This window comes from Heloderma suspectum, chromosome 4, assembly GCF_057233095.1.
Source record: "Heloderma suspectum isolate Gila_16-S chromosome 4, 16-S_ref, whole genome shotgun sequence".
In the NCBI taxonomy this organism is placed as follows: domain Eukaryota; kingdom Metazoa; phylum Chordata; class Lepidosauria; order Squamata; family Helodermatidae; genus Heloderma; species Heloderma suspectum.
The window spans coordinates 251342060-251360177 of NC_139461.1; the positions used below are offsets into that span (position 1 = coordinate 251342060).

Here is an 18118-nt window from a genome sequence, read left to right on the forward strand (position 1 = left end):
CTACATTCAGACATCACAACAAACCAGTTGTCTGTTGTGATGAGAATGAGCCGTAGCAAGCCTCAGGCTCACACACTCCCCTTTCTCCTCTTAGGTAAGGGATGGAAACTTGAAGCTTCTCTTTGCAGTTTGAAACAAACTGCACTTCCCTGTTTTGTCCAAATACCACGAGGTTTGTTAACAAACTATGGTTTGTACAAACCATAGTTTACTGTATTCAAGCAAAATGGGAAACTTCAAGTTTCAAGTCACAGCCTTGAAATTCAACCTAATTAGCTTTTATGGGGTGCTATGCTAGCAATTAACCTAAACTGCATTCTCACTAAAAGCAGATATGGAATGAATACTAGCCTAGTTTCAGGCAGTTTTGGGAGAGCATGCACCTTGATCACCGCAGTTTATGAATGCATGTGACCTTGCAGCCAATCAATTATCTCTGCCTGCAATACAATTAACTGTAACTTTCTGGATTGACTGCCTGGGTTTATGGCACTGTATTGTGGTAGTTCTACTAGTCCAGTAAACATAGCAAAACCCCCCACAACCCATACAAACTTTAACATAATTGTAAAATAAATTATTTTTGAGACAAACTAATATAGCAGGATACCAAAGGTTGCTATCTCCATCTTGATGCAAGATGTTTTTTCATCCCCAGTTGTCATGTTGGACTTTTTACAGGGCAGATAGGAACTACCATTCCAAACACCCTCCTATGGGGTCTTCAAAGGTCCCTGAAGCCTCTTCCCAGACTATGAGAAGGGAGGGGCCATGCTCCAAACAGGAAGTGATCTACTTCCTGTTCGAACACAGCATGGCCCTTTCCCAAGTCTGGGAAGATGTTTGAACAGCCAGCATGGAGACTTTGAATGCCTCACTCTGCTCAATCCTCTGCCTACAGCTGTATGTGCATAGGCTAGCCGCCTCCAGACATTCACACCCTATGTGTGAGGATGATGTCACATCTGTGACATGTGGCGGGGGGGGGCTCCACAGCACAACCCACTCCCCAGTTGAAGAAAGCAGTTTAAAAAACTTCCAAACAGAATACCAGTTAATGTGTGGAAACGGTAGAAATGCTGTTGCTGAATATTTTTATAGCTTGTAGAATACTTCATTGATGGGTATCTAACACCTTTTCTGTGACAACCCAGACATTATCCAGAGGCTTCCTTTCCATGCACAATGAAAATGAGATGCCAACAACAGACGACCATCTCTATCTCTCACAGAGGGTGTTCACACAACATGCTAACCCATGATGAGTGACAAGCTACGCACTGTTGGTTGTTTTGTAAACAACCAACGGTATGTGGTTGGTGCTCCTGCTAGACGATCAGACAGACAATCCCCGTCCTTCTAGTCCTCCTGCCCAGCCAGGCAGGTATCCCAGCTGCCTTTGTGGCAGAAACCATATCCCACCGTCACTCCCACTACAACAGCAGCCTGTCGCCAATTGGTCTGCTTTGCGCTAGGGGCATCTTCTTCTGCCTTTGCTGGCTCCCTCCATTCTCAGTCAGTCTGCTTTGCTTCCCTTCCTGCTACCCCAGTCACCAGTGCTGATTCCTTACTCGCTGCCCTGCACAATCCCACCCCACCCTCAATTCCAGGCCTTTGCAACCTCCCCCCTCACCAGCAATAAACCAGCAACACAGAATAAAAACAAACATTTTATTGGTGCACAAAGTGGCTTTTTGGCTGCCTTTGGCTTGCTTAATACTTGGCTTGCATACTACTGTTTTTAATCTAGTAAGGCACTATTTGGCAACAACTGGGGGTTGGGGCAGGGATGGCTAGGCTGAGAGGGGCCCAGTGGTGGTGAAAAGAGTGTGGGGAGAGGTAGTCTCCTGAGTCATGGAGAAGATGCATATGCTGTGTGGGAAGAGGTGGCATGGCTGGAAGGGAAGGATGCTTACATCATGGATAGAAGGGTTGATTGTACTGGGGTGGGGACCAGTGACTTAGCTACTCTCCGTTGACTAGGCAGAAAGGGCACTGAGCTGTGGCTTTAAATTCCTCTACTCTCAGGAGACACACGGGTTATGGTTCCAGACCCACTTAGCAACGGCGAAGCATACCCATCTCACATCCTGATGAATTGTAGCTTCAGATGCTGGATTCAGGGGCATAAGTGGGGGCTTGATGAGTACAGTGGCATTTTCTGCCCCTGGTTCTGGGAGGTTGGGATTGTCCTAAAGAAACATGTTTCCCTTTGATTCACAGATGTTGTAATAGTTGCCTGCTGCATTCTGCACATCTGGCATAAAGCTTTCTTCCACTTCCAGAAGTGTATAATGGAATTGCCACTATACCTTTAGGCACCCAAACACATGCTCCAACAGGCATTCAAGCGTGACTATGGTAGTACCTGAAGTTCTTCTGCTTGCCTGCCCTAGGAGCATGGTACGGCACCATGAGCCACGGTTGGAGCACAAAAGCCTGGTCGCCAAGAATGAGGGGGCACACAGACAGGCTGCTCACCATCGCGGATGTGTGTGTATTTAAGAATCTCCTCATTGCAAGCTTGTCTACCAAAGATGAATTCCAAAAGATAGCCATACCATGGCTTTTCCCCAACACGCCTGCATAAATGTTGATAAATCTCGCTTTGACATCCACAAGCACCTGCAGGACCATGCTATAAAAGCATTTTTGCTTGTAGAATTCCTCTCCCCTCCGGGGTGGGGGGCTAGGACACACACGTGGGAAGAGTCCAGCGCCCCCACAGCACAAGAGAAGCCCAGATCGCGGAAGCCTTTCATTCAAGACATGCACAGTCTCCCTCAAAATTTCACAGGCGGTAGACTTATTTATTTTATTGCATTTATATCCCTCCGTTTTTCCTCCAAGCAACCCAAAGCAGCATACATAACCCTCCTCCTCTCCATTTTAGCCTCAAAACAACCCTGTGAGGTAGGCTGGGCTGAGAGCTTGTGACTGGCCGCGCAGACTCCACAGATTTGTGGGTCGCCTGTGTACATGCCTGCCCAGATGTGGAGATGCTACTGCCCACCACATGCGTAGACCAAACAGATAGTAGGCACTTGCTGGCCCGTCTTCTCGGCCATCTCAGACAAATTGAAAGCTGCTGGTTTTGTGCTCGCTGCACAGATGCACTGTGCACTGGTCAGAAGTGGCTCTTCTGTGGCTGTTTCTTCCCCTGGCTCTGAGCGCTCTTCTCCTCTTCCTCAGACAGCTGTCTCCATGCGACTGGGGGCAGAGGCTGCATTTCTCCAAGCCTGCGCCGGGCTTCTCAAACTCTGACTGCATCTCTCTGGGGAAAGAACTCCAGACAGCTTCCCAAATGGCTGTGCCCAGCCTGGTACTTTGCAGTGGTGGAGGTCTCGCCTGTGCCTCTGTCCTGAGAACAGAAGTGAAATATGTTGGGCTGCTTGTGCTGGACGAGTACGTCATTGGTAAATGTGTTCCAGAAGGGATGTGGGCTGGGTGCTGGGGCAGCAGGGACTGGCTGGAGGGATGAATCGCAGCTGTGGGTGGCAAACTTCACTGCTTCAGCATGCTAGACAAGTCACAGGTAGGAGAGCTACAGCTTTTCATGGGCTGGTACCGGACTCACAGGGGGTGGCCGAGCGGGATGCCACTTCCTGTGGTATATCCTGGCATCACATTGCGACAGTCTAGGAGTAGGCAGGCAAGCTTGTCACAGAAATACATAGTAAGCAGTTCAGCTCCACTGCGTTTGTTGTACATGATAGTTTCCCTCAACTTTTTTTCAACCCACGCAGCTTCTCTTTGCGTTACAGGGGGGTGCAGGAGTAACTGTGTAGGAACATCTGCTTGGAAAACCAGGGGAAAAGACTATTGTGCCTGACTATGGTCAGGATCTCCACGGCCTCTGGACTGGCCCAAAGGTCTATGAATGTGCCCACTTCTTTTTCCTTCCAATACTGAGCCCTAATTCTCATGCATGCCTTCTCCCCCTCCTCCTGGGAAGGACCCCAGGAAGCAGCAGGAACCGTTTGCTGTGATAGTTGGATGCTAGGACCCTCTCCTCCACAGTATTCCTGCTGGTGCTTAGGGATCCATGGGCTGCCTACACTCCCAAAGTCCCTGAATATAATATTCGACTCCTGTCTGTCAGAACTGCCTCTTCCCCGCACTGTGGTAAGCCCGCCACGGGGAAGCAAAGATTAGGGCATGACAGGGTCTGGTTGGAACACCGCACCAACAATGCAGGGTGGACGGACTCATAATTCCTTCTAAGTTTGCAGAAATATGACAAAATGTAATATACAGGCTCCCCATATGGGGATGTACCACCTGCAGTGTTGAAAAGATGCAAGACTTTGCATTATAAAGTGAGGATTTATCTACACATGAAGCCGAGGGGGAACTGTGCAGGAGGGAGGTGGGCTGGAGTTGGAGACACAGATGAATGTGGCAGGAAAACAAGCTTGCTCAAGGTCACTCCAACAATTTCACTCTGTGTGAAAACAACTTTGCAGTGTGCATCAGCAAAGACTGAGGGAGGGAGAGTGCCAATGACACTATCTGTGGCTACGTAGATTTCAGGAACGCAGATCGCTCGCAAGTACAAGAGCAGCTGCATTTTTGGCCACTCTTGCCAAGCAGCTCTGTAGGTGATTGTTGTAACCCACAATGAAATTGCTGTCATGGTCAGATGACACGCCAGCCCATCATTGGAAAAACAACCCCTATTGCAGACCATGGGTTATTAGAGTGGGTTGTTTGGGAAAAACAACCCATCCTGTGGGAAACCATCCCAGTTTGGATGACATGCTAACCTGTCATTGGTTGTTCCCGAAAACAAACCATCACTGGTTGGCATGTCACGCAAACCCTGTCACAGACACAGAACTACTGGCTCTCTATACCATGTAACACCAACGCTGTATCTGCCTCATCATGTGTTGACTTAAGGGGAATTACATCAGTTTCCTATTAAGATGACTTAACTTCTACTGCATCTGGATATCTGCCAGTAATGATTTCCTTACAACCTGATGTATTTGAAAGCAGTTCATGAGACAAAAACCTAGCAAGTTTAACAGAGAGCCAATTTTTTGGCTGTCCTTTAAAGCAAAGCCAAAAATTGTGTTTGCTGAAGTCCCCTGCTAGCTTGGCCTCCTGCTACAAGTCTGGGTTATTCTTCCCCCAGCATCCTCCAATTCCAGGTTCCGACGTCATGATAAACAACCCAGAGACGAAGCATCCCTAGGTTGTTTAACTCAGTTGGAGCAGGTAGGCAGGAGCCAGCACACTCACCTGCTCCCACTTCGTCATTAACAAACCATAGGTTGTTTGGGACGTGTGAACCGGATCATTATGAGGTACTTCAATAAACTACCACCTTCCTCAACATCAAAGACTTGAATTTCCCCGGTCTTTAACTCTCATATTGGGCAACATCCAAGCAGCAAATTTAGGGTTCAACTATTTCTTCATTCTATATAAAAAAAGAAAGAAAAAGAAAAGGAAATATTCTGCTGGCGAGGACATAGCATAGAGCTTCCTTCCTCCCCAACTGGTCTTCTGTAATTAATTCTAATCCCAAAATAACTCATTCACCACGGCCACCACTACACTGCCCTCAAATTCACTCGAAAGTAGAAAAACTCGAAAGTAGAAATGTAAATGGCCAGAAGTTTTGAAGCCATGGGAAGACGGAGAGTGTTATTTCAGATTTTATTTTTTTAAATTGACCTTTAGGGAAATATTTAAAGTATTGCATATAATTAATCAGATCTATTCTTGACTACTTTAAGAACATAAAACACACGAATTGTACTGTTTTGTTTGATTTATAAAATTTCAAAATGTACGAGCCCTAGTCAATGAGTTACAAATATAGCCATTACAAATATATAACAAACTGTTAAAATGGAGCAGCAAGCTGCTGCACTGAAAGCTACATACGTATTTTAGTTCTGCTAGTAAGAAAATAGGAAAAATATTAATTAAGTGTTGCGAAGAGAAATTAACACTGTAATGAACGAGTGAAAGATTTTATTAACTGGACTTGAAATAGTCTCCTCTCCATACAGTCACAATCAGCCATAAACACAACAATACAAAAACCTGCAACACCTGTTCACCTAGAAGTAACGATGGGATGAGTGTACAAACCAGAAACAATGATCCTTTTCAAACTGTTTTCAAGTCTCTGAAAAAAAACCCTAACAGATCACAGTACTAAGGATAGTGAGTTAAACATTGTACTCTTCAGTAGCATGACACCTCTAGCAGCACTTAGTATCGCAATTCTGAAAGATCAATAGCTTCTAATTCTAAACTTTCATTGTCACTGACATGCACTGAAAATTCGCACAGACTGAAACAAGCTTCTCTAATCTTTTACATGTTAGCTTGTATCTTAGTTTGATGTGTATATTTTCAACAGATTAATTTCTTTCACATGTTCCAGAGGGTTAAAGAATCTGGAGGAGAAATGACAATTTGAAATATAAAGTTGTCGTTACTTAATACCGTAGACCGGGGTGGGCAACTTGTGGCCTTTATGCCTTCAAAATGTTTTCTGATAACTACATAATCAGCCTACAACTCCCATCAGCTCTAGCCAGCATAGCTAATGATGAGGGATCATGGGAGTTGTACGCCAAAATACCTGAAGGGCCACAGTTGCCCACCCTGGTGTAGACGATATTGCATAGTTATTAGAAAGCAGTCTGAAGGAATAACGGGCAGCAAAAATAGTATTTTAACACAGGCTTGCAGTTAAGCATACGTCTAGCCAAAGGAGACAAGGAATTTCATGCAGTGAGTGATTGGACTGGCAGTAGAAGGTTGGAGCACTCCACCCAGTACAGAAACCACGCAGGCTGCTAGAGGAGACAGGTTCCCGCCACCATGCCAAGCACAGGAAGGAGCTCTGTCACTCCTCTGACAGCTCCAAGCAGGCTAGTAAAAGGTTTTGCAGGTTAGTGACTTGTGTGGACTTATTTACAAAGCTGATTTTAAAACTTTCCCTTAAAATATTTCACATAATTCTAAGACAGTGAGAAATAGTTCATATACTCTTTTAATCCCCTTACCCCAATTTCAAATTGTCCCATTGGAAAGATGGAGAAGTCCTTCCCTCCTTCAAATCTCAACTCTTTACTTTAAAGATTAATATTGCACCCTGTCTTGAATAAATTTATTCAGGAGACCTAACAATTTGCATTGCCCCCCTCTTCAAGTAAACCACTAAGAAAAGCAGAGAGAGCACAACTACATGTACACTGCAATTCCATGGGAGCACACAAATAGCAGAGAATATGGGAGTGGTAACAGAATTCTGCTTCCTGATCGTATCAGCTGTCATGGGGTTTGGGGGGGGGGAGTTGTGGGGGGGCTTAAGGAGGCTTCTAAATTTTGCATCTTCCAAAATGTTCTTGAAAGTATCTAGAACATGTTTGCGAAAGCAGAAGCCAGAGAGCTGGCTTAAAAGGATCTTGAGTGATTCGGAGGTGGCGTTTCGGTGTACTTGGGGTAGTATCCAATGGGGTGTTACACCCCTGCCAATTCTGTTCCACAAGACCCAAGACCCCAAGACCTTTGCTTGCATAACAAAGATTTAGCACTTCTGGGAGCAACCAGAAACAAGCAGAAAAGCTTCTTTCTAGAATGGGGAAGGTCAGCTGAGCTCATATAAGGGGGCTCCACCGACCTGTCCTGATCCAGAAATGAGTATTTCTGCTCGTATTGGGGCTTCCTATAGGAAGCGTTAAAATCTCCATTGTGCAAACTTGTGCAATGGAATCAGCAGGAAGAGCCACTTGCTCAACAGCCCCATTGGATACTGCCCTTGGTCCAGAAAGGGGGTTTATAAATATTTAAATAAATAAATCATGCAAGTTAGACTATATATATGCAAAATAAGTGATATTATGCAGATCTGCTCAATTTACAATGTATACATGCTGCTTCTTCTTTTTTTACAAAATGAATTGCCTGGACACAGAATTTTGTTTTTATTTAAGCAGAATATTGCCTGGGATATAAGCTTCACCTCTACCTAGCGAGAATCCCTCTCACTGGACATCAACTTGGGTCACATGAGATAAAAGCAGTGGTGAATCCTCAACAAATAATAAACTTTTTCAGGTGCTGATAATTTCAACAGATACAAGAAACTGCCTTCAGATTTCCTTTGAATGGATCTTGTCAGTAGTTGCTGGTATTGACATCCTCTCTTGGAATCAAAAAAAGATAGGGAACACATAGGCTCATAAGACATGATATCCTTTTATCATGCAGCCCTAATAAATTAAAAGAATCCCAATATTGCTTTAAGAAGTTATATAATCAGAAAATCAAAACTCTGCGAGTGTGAAGCCTCGAGCAATCTCTAGGGATAAGGAGATGAGGGTCTGCACTTTCAGGAACTTTCAGGGATATGATGCAGCAATCAAAAAAGTACCTCTAGATTTTCTTGATCTATGGGATCACTCTGAAGCACAGGGAAGGAGACAATCTCTAAGAAATGTAGGGTCAAAACAATGTACTGTACAGGCTTATACACGCCTGCTCGGACAGAAGTCCCACTGAGTTCAATGGGACTTCGTCTCAGGAAAATGGGTACATGATTTCCTAAGGGTTTTTAAAGCCGTGACAGTATCCTGACTTGGGCCCCAAAGACACCTAATGCAGACAGTAAAAAAGCAACCAACAATTTCACTACCTATAAAACCTCCAAGTTTGAAGACTTCAGTGATCAGAGATGATGAACCCCCAGAGACAGGTAACTGCAGCTTCCCATGTCACAAGAAATTAATCATTCAAGTCATTGTATTCAACTATAAATTAAACTAGCATTGCATATTATCAAAATCTATTTCTGATTATTCTAGTGAGGTGTGAGTGTGCACACTTACCTTCCAGTTAGGATGCTAATTCTGATGTACATATTAACTAAGAACAGATTGGTACTAGAAATTCATTTTAGATGGGATATTGAAAATTTTTTTAAAAGGATAAACTTTCCAGGTCAATGGAAACTTAATTGTCTACAAGATACTAAGTGGCATGAGCTACAATTTAGGATGTATCTGCAAATTTAACAGTTTACTTTTGTGCAGGTTTGGGTAGCTCCAAGGACTGCCAGCTCCACTTTAGAACCCTTCCTGTGTATCTCAGTTCATATTTATGAATGCTGAGTAAAAGACCAAAACATCTTTAGACCTACTCCATACCAAACTACTTTCCCTTAAACCAAAATCTAGATAGTAAGACTAGTTTGTATAATTATTCATAATTTTAACAGGTACCGAGAGCAGAATACCATTTTCTCTTCTTCAGTATCTCAGTGTCCCCCCTCCCAAAGAAGCTATTAATATAAACTTACAGTTCCCAACAAATGTGTTAATATACTTCAGCAACTTATTGTGCCTTAAATAAAAGTCCCTTGCAGAACTACGCAGTTAAGGCACTGGGGTACAAGTTTTGGCAGGAATCCTACTGTAATTGCACAGTTAATCAAGCGTAACAGTCCTGCTTTAACATTTGCAGGTGTAAGTGACACAAGAAAGCAAAGTAGAATGCTTATTCTGTTGCAGTTCAGAAATATAACAGAAACTAGAAGAACCGTGGCAAAACATTGCTTTAAAGCCCACATAAAGACCAGTTTGATGCACTGGTGTTGGAGTGGACTTTGATTAGAGTAGCCCGTTTAGCCATTGACCAGAGAGGCTAGGCCAAGTCATTATCTCAGTTGAACCTACAATAGGTGATAGTTGCAAGAAATGGGACCTTAAACTCCTGGGAGGGTTAAAATGCAGCAAATGGGTTCATAATTTTTGACTGGCCTTAGTAGTGAAACCAAAAATTGTGGTCAGCAGCAATTCTGCTGGTTTCATTAACACCTGAGAGACCCAGAGTGGCAGGAAGTGGCCTGGCTGCTGTGCCTCTGCTGATAAGCAGTCATAGAAGCCCCTTGTGGGTGGGGAACATGCTGGCTTGGCCAGTGTGTTTTGGCAGAAGAACAGTCCACAAAGAAGCCCCTTGTCCCGCTTTCCTGCAAGAATGGAGGCAGGAAGCATTCCAGTTCAGTTGAGGAACTTTGGGCCTGGAGTGCCTCAGCTGAGCCAGCACACTCCTCACTTCCATTTCCTGCGGGGGGGGGGGGGGGTAGCAGCTGCACTGGCAAAGGAGGAATACAGGCACAGACACAACAACCATAACTTTTGGCTTACCTACCAAGACCAGCAAAAAATCATGGACTCCTACACCTTCGTGTCCTCTGAGAAGATGCAAGTTCAAATCCCTAGTCAGTCATGATGCTCACTGAGGAGTCTTGAGCCAATCACTTTCTCTCAGCCTTACCCACCTCACAGTACTGTTGTGAGAACATATAATTATGTATGTATAATTAGGGGCACAACCATGCCCATCACCCACAGGTCCTTTGAGAAGAATGAGACTGAGATGAGACACCCTTTCATGCGTGGGAGCAAGCATGTCCATGCTTACTTTTAATCAGTCCACTGCTGCAAGAAGAAACAACCCCCCCCCCCAAAAAAAAACATGCACAGCGTCCTCATATGCACGCTTCCTCAAAAGGGAGTACCTTTGCCAATGAACTCTTCCCTCGGGCGAGCAAGCTGATGGACCAGCAACAGTGTACGAAATGACACAGTAAATACACATCGTCACTCCAAGCTCGGAACACGAAGCGCAGACTAACAACCCGTGTCCACCCCCTCCCCCTTCTCCAGAGCAAAGACACACACGACTCTCTTAGCCAGCGGCGCGGGGCCTGCCTTCGCTCACTCTGCACCGGCGATGTAGACAGATAAAGAGCTTCGGAGACAAGCGCTTCCTCCCCCGCAGAGGCACGGACTTTGCTTGCGCTAACCTTAAGGGGCAGCATTGCATCCTCTAAGAAGGGACCTGCAGGGCGGCGGCAGCAGCGTGCAGCCTACTGCCGAGCAGCAGTAGCAGCACGCTGCATGCCTGCACACGCCCCTCCCCTCTCCCGCCATACCCCAATCCAGCCCGTCTTCCCTCCCTCGCGTGGGACGAGGCCAGGTCCGCTCGCTTCCTCGGCAAAGGGCGCTGGGTGGCCCACGAGACGGGAGGCAACCAGCCCCAGGCCTTTCTCCATTTGCAAAGACTCACCTGACGGGCCTAGACATCTTGGCTGGTTCAAGCGAGGCCCTGAGGCGGGCGCTAGCGACTCAGGAGGCAAAATAACCGAGCAGGGTCGGCGCCGTTCTTGCTCGCCCTCCCGGGGGGAGTCGGTCCCCGGGTCCAGCGACTCAGGCCGCCGCCCCGCGCCCCAGACTTGGCTCTTACGCCGCCAGTCGCCACCACTCGCCGCTCCCCCCTGCAAAATGGTCGCACTTCGTCCAGCAGAGGAGATGCGCCGAGCTGAGAGGGCGGCGCAACCTACTCGGCTGGCATCTCCTCCCTATTTTTCTCATTGGGCGTTTCGCGACATGGCTGCGTCCCATTGGCGCGTTCGAACCATCACGGACGCGACGGCCCGCCTCCTCTCCTAAGAGCGGGAGGAGAGCCCCTTCTCGTTAAAGCTAATATGAGAGCTGAAGCCAACAACAAAAAAAACTGGCGGGATTTGACGATGGCAGATTCGCTAGGAGCCTGCCCGGATTCCCGTCCAATTCATAAGTCAAATCCTCTTTCGTACACGAGAGAATTAGCCTTGATGTGTATTTATTGGCCTTAGACGAAACGGAAGGCTCCAAACCAAACGGCAGATTCGATAACGATAAGCTAGGGGGGTTTTGGAGGGAAAGGAGAAGTGGATTCAGTCCCGTCCCACGTATCTGTGGCACCTATCGCGATACTTAATGCTTATGCGTCTCGAATCTTGCTCTGCCCTAGACTTGTCGGAGGACCGCTGGGAGAATTCTCCCTTTTCACAGGGGGCTGTCTAAAAGTACCCCCTTCCTTTCCTCAATCTCTTTCCACCCCCGTTCAGGACATAACTACACGTGACAAACAGCAGATAGAACCCTCTCCTCCCTTGCCCTGCCCCTTCAGCAGTGGCTGGAAGGGAGGGGGACTTCAGAAGACCCCCTCCATGCGGTGACACCTCCTCCGAGTTTTGCCACTTCTGAGGATGACTAAGGCAAGAGAAGGCAGCAGTTGCTCCTGACTCTTCTGGCTGCGCACCCTCTCTGAGCACCACAGGAGGGAGGATTGGCCTCACAATACAACTTAGGAAGAGTGCAAATAGATGCCTTTCTCACCCTCTCGCTAGGCAATGCAGCATAGAAGGTTGGTCATGCACCTGTGCTCTCCACACCACCTATGAGAGAAGATGAGTGAGGAAGCAGCGGGGGCCACTGCCCTTCCAAACAGCATCCACCTTTTGCTAAGTCACTTCCTCTCCTCTGCACTGAGAGAGGGGGAGTGGGTAGCCACTGCCTCCTTTTGTGCACACCCTCCCCTAGGCAAAGCCCAGTCTTTGCTATTGTATCACCCAGAGACTGAATGCACAAGCAGGTAGAGCATTGCAGGGGGAGATGGTGGGCAATTAAAGACAACAACAATGGTCATCATTTGTCCAATCCTTGCTGGTCATGAGGAGCCAGCAGCTGCTCCTGCCTTCTCTTGCTCACCCTTCTCTTTTTCTGGATGGCACAGCAGGGTCGGTTTGGTTTGCTGAGCAGAATCTCCACCATTGTGCAGTCCAGAGAGAGGATTCAGGTGAGCAAGTAAAAGGATGAAATGGTTGCTGCTTCCATGACTAACCCTAGATGCTGCACTGCCCAAAAGGTAGTGGGTAGTCAGCACCTCATATTCTCTCTTTGTAGCAACATAGGCCTAATCCACCCTGCTGCACTGCCCCAAGAGCTTAAGCAGAAGAGAAGAGGTAGGAAATTCCACAGCCTTCTCTTGCTTGCTTTCCCACCCACCTCCAGAAGCAAACTACCCAGAGAGAAAGAGAGAGAGAGAGAGAAGGTGAACAAGAGACAGCAGCAGTTACTCCTTGCAGGAGCAGCTGCTTACCTCACACAATCACTCAGCTTTTTCTCAGCAGGAAGGATTGGGCAAGTAATGGTTACTGCTCCTTCTGATTGTTCACTTACACTCAAGCTCAGCCTTCCCCAATTTAGTGCCCTCCATGGACTACAACTCCCAGCATTCCTGGCCATTGGTCATGCGAACTGGGGCTAATGTGAGGAAGTCCACAACATCTGTAGGGCACCAGGTTGGGGGAGACTGCTGTACCTGCTGGTGTGTCCTATGACTTTGGCAAAAGAGTAAGGAGGTAGGAACTGCAGGAAGAATTAGACTTGGCAATCCAGCAGGAACAAGTGAGCAAGCAAAGGTGACTGACTGGATAGTATGGGTTAGTTGGGTCCAGTCCCCATCACCATGCCATTCAGCAGGGCCAGCCCAAGATGTTTTGCTGCCCAAAGTGGAGCGGTAAATGGAGCCCCGCCCCACCCCTTCTCCAAAGTTGAGGCGAATAATTCCTAAGGCCAGCCATGTTATTTTTGGCACAAGAGGCAAAAAATCCTACAAGCACCTCTTCCCCTCCCAGGGTACTTCCCAACCGAGGGCTCTTACCAAAATCAAAAGGCACTGTGCACTTATTTTGTCTTTTCCTTCTTAATGGTATTTTTCTGGTAAGAAAAAAGACGGAAACAGTGATGGAAAAACATGGAAGGATTAAAACTGGAAGACTCTCTGAACATCCCCTCCCTGTACAATTCCATGTTTGAGGCAGGACAATTGCAGGATAAAAGCCTTATCTGGAAACATTCCTAGTTAGTAAAAATACAATAATATATTAAGGGTGCAATCCTATTCAGATAGGCAGTTGCCTCTGAGCTCCTAAGTGACCACCTATCCAATGCAGGGCAGGAGAAGCGCGGAGGGGATCATTCCCTCCGTGCTTCTCCTGCCCTGCATTTTCGGCTAGACAGCCAATTGCGGTTCTGTAGCCGTGGGAGGGCAGAGTTGGGGAGGAGGCTGCTGTATGACACATTGAATGTGTTGTACAGGCATTTCCACCTTCCCCACCCCGGAACACCCCTTTCTGGCTGCTCCGCACTCCTCTTGCAAGCATGGAGCACAGGGCTGTTCCACGCTGCCTCAGAAGTGGAGGGAGGTCGGTTCTCCGGGAACCGACCTCAGAGTGCAGGCTCTAAGGTCGTTTCCCAGATATCCTATGGCTGTGTCTAGCCACTGTCTACTGGCCATAGGATTGCTCCCTACATAACTAACAATTTGCTGCCTTTTCATGACATCTAAAATCAGCTGCCTGAGGCAGCTGCCTCACTCTGCCGAATGGTAAGGCTGGACTTGCAACTCAGAAAAGAGAGCACAAGTGAGTGAGTTAGAGGATGAGATGGCTGCTCCTTTAGTGACCAACCGTCTATGCTGTACCACCCAGAGAAGGGTGGGGTGAGGGCAAGCAGGCAGAGATGTCTGCTCACACTCTGTCTCTAGGCAGCATTGTGGGCCAAATCTTCTTGTCATGGTGCCCAGAGAGGATAAGCAAGAAAGGAGACAGAAGCTGCTGCTGCCTTCTCTTATTTGCACACTTCTCTGCTTTCCCCACCCCCTGCCCACCACAAGTGGCAAAACTCACAGGAGGAGAGGTTCCAGGTGGCTTCCTGATGCCTCCTGCTTTTTTCCAGAGTCTGCTGCAGGTCAGGGGAAAGGAATATACGTTGTTAATCCTCTTTCTCCCTATCATGGTCTCTCTGCATTGTACCCGTCTCTCCCTTCTCCTCCTGGCTGATTATCTCTGTTAAGGTGTGCCTAAGTAATAATCATACACAAGGTACAATCATGTCTCAGCCCTAGAACACATGTAGAGTGTTTTCTCCTCACCCCTGAATAACCACCAGTCACTTTCAAGCACCTGAAAATATGAAATACAACTTCCTAATCACAAAGCTTCCAAGCAGGGCAGGAAGAGTGTGGAGGGGATCTTCTCCTTCACGTTCCAGCCACCCTACATTCACGGCTAGACAGCTGATTTTGGCTGTCTAAGCATGGGGTGGGGAGGCCAGACACATAGGAAGCATCGTACCAGCATTTCCGCCTGCCCCACCCCTGGAAATGCCCCTTTTGCCCCACTCCGCACTGCTCTTATGAGCCCAGGGACAATCCATGCTGCCAAGAGGCGGGGAGGCGGTTCTCCAGGCTCCGAGGTCCGTTCCTGGAAACCAACCTATCCTACGGCTGTCCAGCCACTGTCTAGTGGCCATAGGATTGCGCCCCAAGGTCTTTAATTTCTGAGGGGAAAGGCTTACTGACCATACTGTGAAGCTCATTTGGCCATGTTGTGGAGGAGGGCCTTTTCAGTTGTGGCACCCACCATGTCGAATGATCTCCCCATTGAGATCAGGCAGGGATCCTAGCATAGAGTGTTTCTGCTGATAACTGAACACACACTTGTTTGCCCAGGCATTTCCCTTACTGCTAGTATTTTCAGCTACCCTTAGTTATTTTAATTGTCATTTTATTGTTTTAATGATTGTTTTTATTAAATTTTATTATGATTTTATATTTGGGATGGATATTTTATATATGTAAATGAAAAGTGGGATATAAATTATTTGAAATAAATACATATTAGGTTCACAAAACCCCAAAGAATGTTTGCACATTTTAGGTGTCTTAAATGTGTACTCTTTGGGATGTTATAGCAATGCACACTTATAGAAATACTAACTTAAAGACTAACAGTTAAGAAAGCATCAGCAAAACACTGAGATCAAGTACCAAGGACAGCTTACAAGATTTACTGATAGGGCACTCCTATGCATGTCTACTCAGAGGATTGAAGCAGACAAGACTGGTATTTCTGGTTAGTTGAAAGGTAGATCAGCGAATAGGGAATCAACTTGTCCTGGATGGGGTAACACTCCCCCTGAAGACTCAGGCTCGCAGTTTGGGTGTATTCCTGGACTCGGCCCTGAACCTGGATGTCCAGGTTTTGGTGGTGGCCAGGAGTGCATTTGCGTAGCTGAGGCTACTACACCAACTTCACCTGTTCCTAGAAATGTCTGATCTGGCCACAGTCACACATACCTTAGTTATATCCTATTTGGACTACTGTAATACGCTCCATATGAGGTTGCCTTTGAAAACTGTTTGGAAACTTCAGCTGGTCCAGAATGCTGAGGCCAGACCATTGACCAGGGCTGGTTACAGGGAGCACATGTATCCCTTGTTAAAACAGCTTTACTGGCTACCTGTCTATTTGGAGGCACAAGTGAAAGTGCTTGTTATGACCTATAAAGCTCTATATGGCTTGGGATCAGGCTACCTGAAAGACTGCCTTCTCCCATACTAACTGGCCCATGCCAATTAAGATCTTCAGGGGGAGACCCTTCTCTCAGTACTGCTGCCACTGGAGGTGCATTTCGTGAGGACATGAGCAGTAAAGCACGTGCTTTGTATGCAGAAGGTCCCAGGGTCAATCCCCAGAGTCTCCAGGTAGGGCTGGAAAACTCCTGCCTGAAACCCTGGAGAGCCGCTGCCAGTCAGTGTCGACAATACAGGGCTGTATGGACCAATGCTCTGACTCCGTATAAGGCAGCTTCCTGTGTTCCTATGGTGTCTGCTTCCAAGCTCCAGAACTCTCTGCTGAGGGAGGCTAGGTTGACTCCTTCTCTATTGTCCTTCCAGCAGCGGGCAAAGACATTTTTCTTCAGTCAGAACTTTGGCATAAAAGCTGATCTCCTGCTGAAAGGTGTTTTTTTTTTATTAGTTGGTGTTGCTTATTTCTTTGATTGTTGTGTTTTATTTGTTTTAATGCTATGTTTTAATTAAGATTTTGTTTCAATTAAGATTTTGTTTTAATTCCGTTTTTTTTCTGAGACGCCTTGAGTGTCATTCTTCGGCAGAAAGACAGGATATAAATTAATTAAATAATATCCATAGGACTGCAGCCTTAATAATATATAGTTGGATGATATATCCTCTAGTACAGCCTTCCCCAAGCTGGTGCTGTCCAGACGTTTTGGACAACGACTCCCAGAATTCCTGACCATTGGCCATACTGGCTGGGGCTGATCCAAAACATCTGGAAGGCACCAGATTGGGGAAGGCTACCCTAGTATTTTAATCTCAGGCTCTGCCACCCTTCCAGTTTCTCCCCATTATTAAAATGTCCCAGTGTAAGTCAGATGCCACTTTTGAGAAGGCATTTAGAATGACACTTCACTTCCACACAGTACTTCTTCCAGCTGCTTAGAAGGCCTCTCAGTTACTTATTATGTAGATGAAAGTCTACATAAATAATTCTGTCATGAATTAGGCTGTTCAAAATGGTTTAATCATATAACGCTACATTGCACAGACATCTCTCTATTTTGAATGGAATCAGCCAGCCTAGAATGTCTAGATGAGCACTTGGGCACTTAAATTCATATTTTAACTTAATCTATTTCAAAAAAACTTTAAACACAGTCATATTGAGGTTTGTTTGTGTTTTGCTGACTTATGATGACTAACTTATGCTCCCCCCTCCCTGTTATGCCCCCTCTCCATAAAGTTACAAAATATGGGACTGCTCCCCAGTAAAATGTATTGTGAATTACGCCATTAGGAGGTTTTGAGTAATTTCTGTTCATTCTCTTTGGGGTACATTCACATGACTGTTTTTAATAGAGACAGTGGAGCTATTCATACAACACACTAACCCACACTCAGTGGTTGAGTGTGTGTTGTTGTTGAACCGTGGGTTGTTTGTTGAACCATGGGTTAGCATGTTGTCTGAACCCAGGACATTTTCCACAGGGTGTCTTGTTAACCATGCAGTGGGGCTTGTTAACCACCCTGAACAACCCAACAACAAACCATGGGTTCTCAAGGTGGCTTGTTCAAGAAAAATAAGCCACACGTCATGGGTAACAAGCCACCCTGCTGAAAATGTGCTGCAATCAGACAACACAATAACCCACGGTTCAACAACAACCCACTCTCAACCTCTGAGTGTGGGATAGCATGTTGTGTGAACCCAGCCTGTGTGTGCACCCAGCCCTTTGAATATATGACCTGGTTCGCACAATCACAGGGTGGTGAATAAGCCACAGTGGCTTGTTAATCACCTTGGCGTGCTGGTCACGTGCCAGGGGGATTAGCATAATTACCCTCAACAGCATGGCTTGTCATATCATGTGAATCCAGCCAGGGTGGCTTGTTG

The 18118-nt window shown here is 46.5% G+C and overlaps 1 protein-coding gene across 2 annotated transcripts in view; it reads right to left on the reverse strand.

Moving 5' to 3' along the window:
- NUCKS1 (nuclear casein kinase and cyclin dependent kinase substrate 1) overlaps positions 1 to 11335 on the reverse strand; it is a 28901-nt gene extending 17566 nt beyond the window's left edge. For both annotated transcript variants that reach the window (XM_084853289.1, XM_084853288.1), the window contains exon 1: positions 11101 to 11335. In XM_084853289.1, the coding sequence (XP_084709415.1) occupies positions 11101 to 11117 (17 nt within the window). In that variant the 5' untranslated portion in view covers positions 11118 to 11335. The remainder of the gene's footprint in view (positions 1 to 11100) is intronic.
- Positions 11336 to 18118: the final 6783 nt, after the last annotated feature.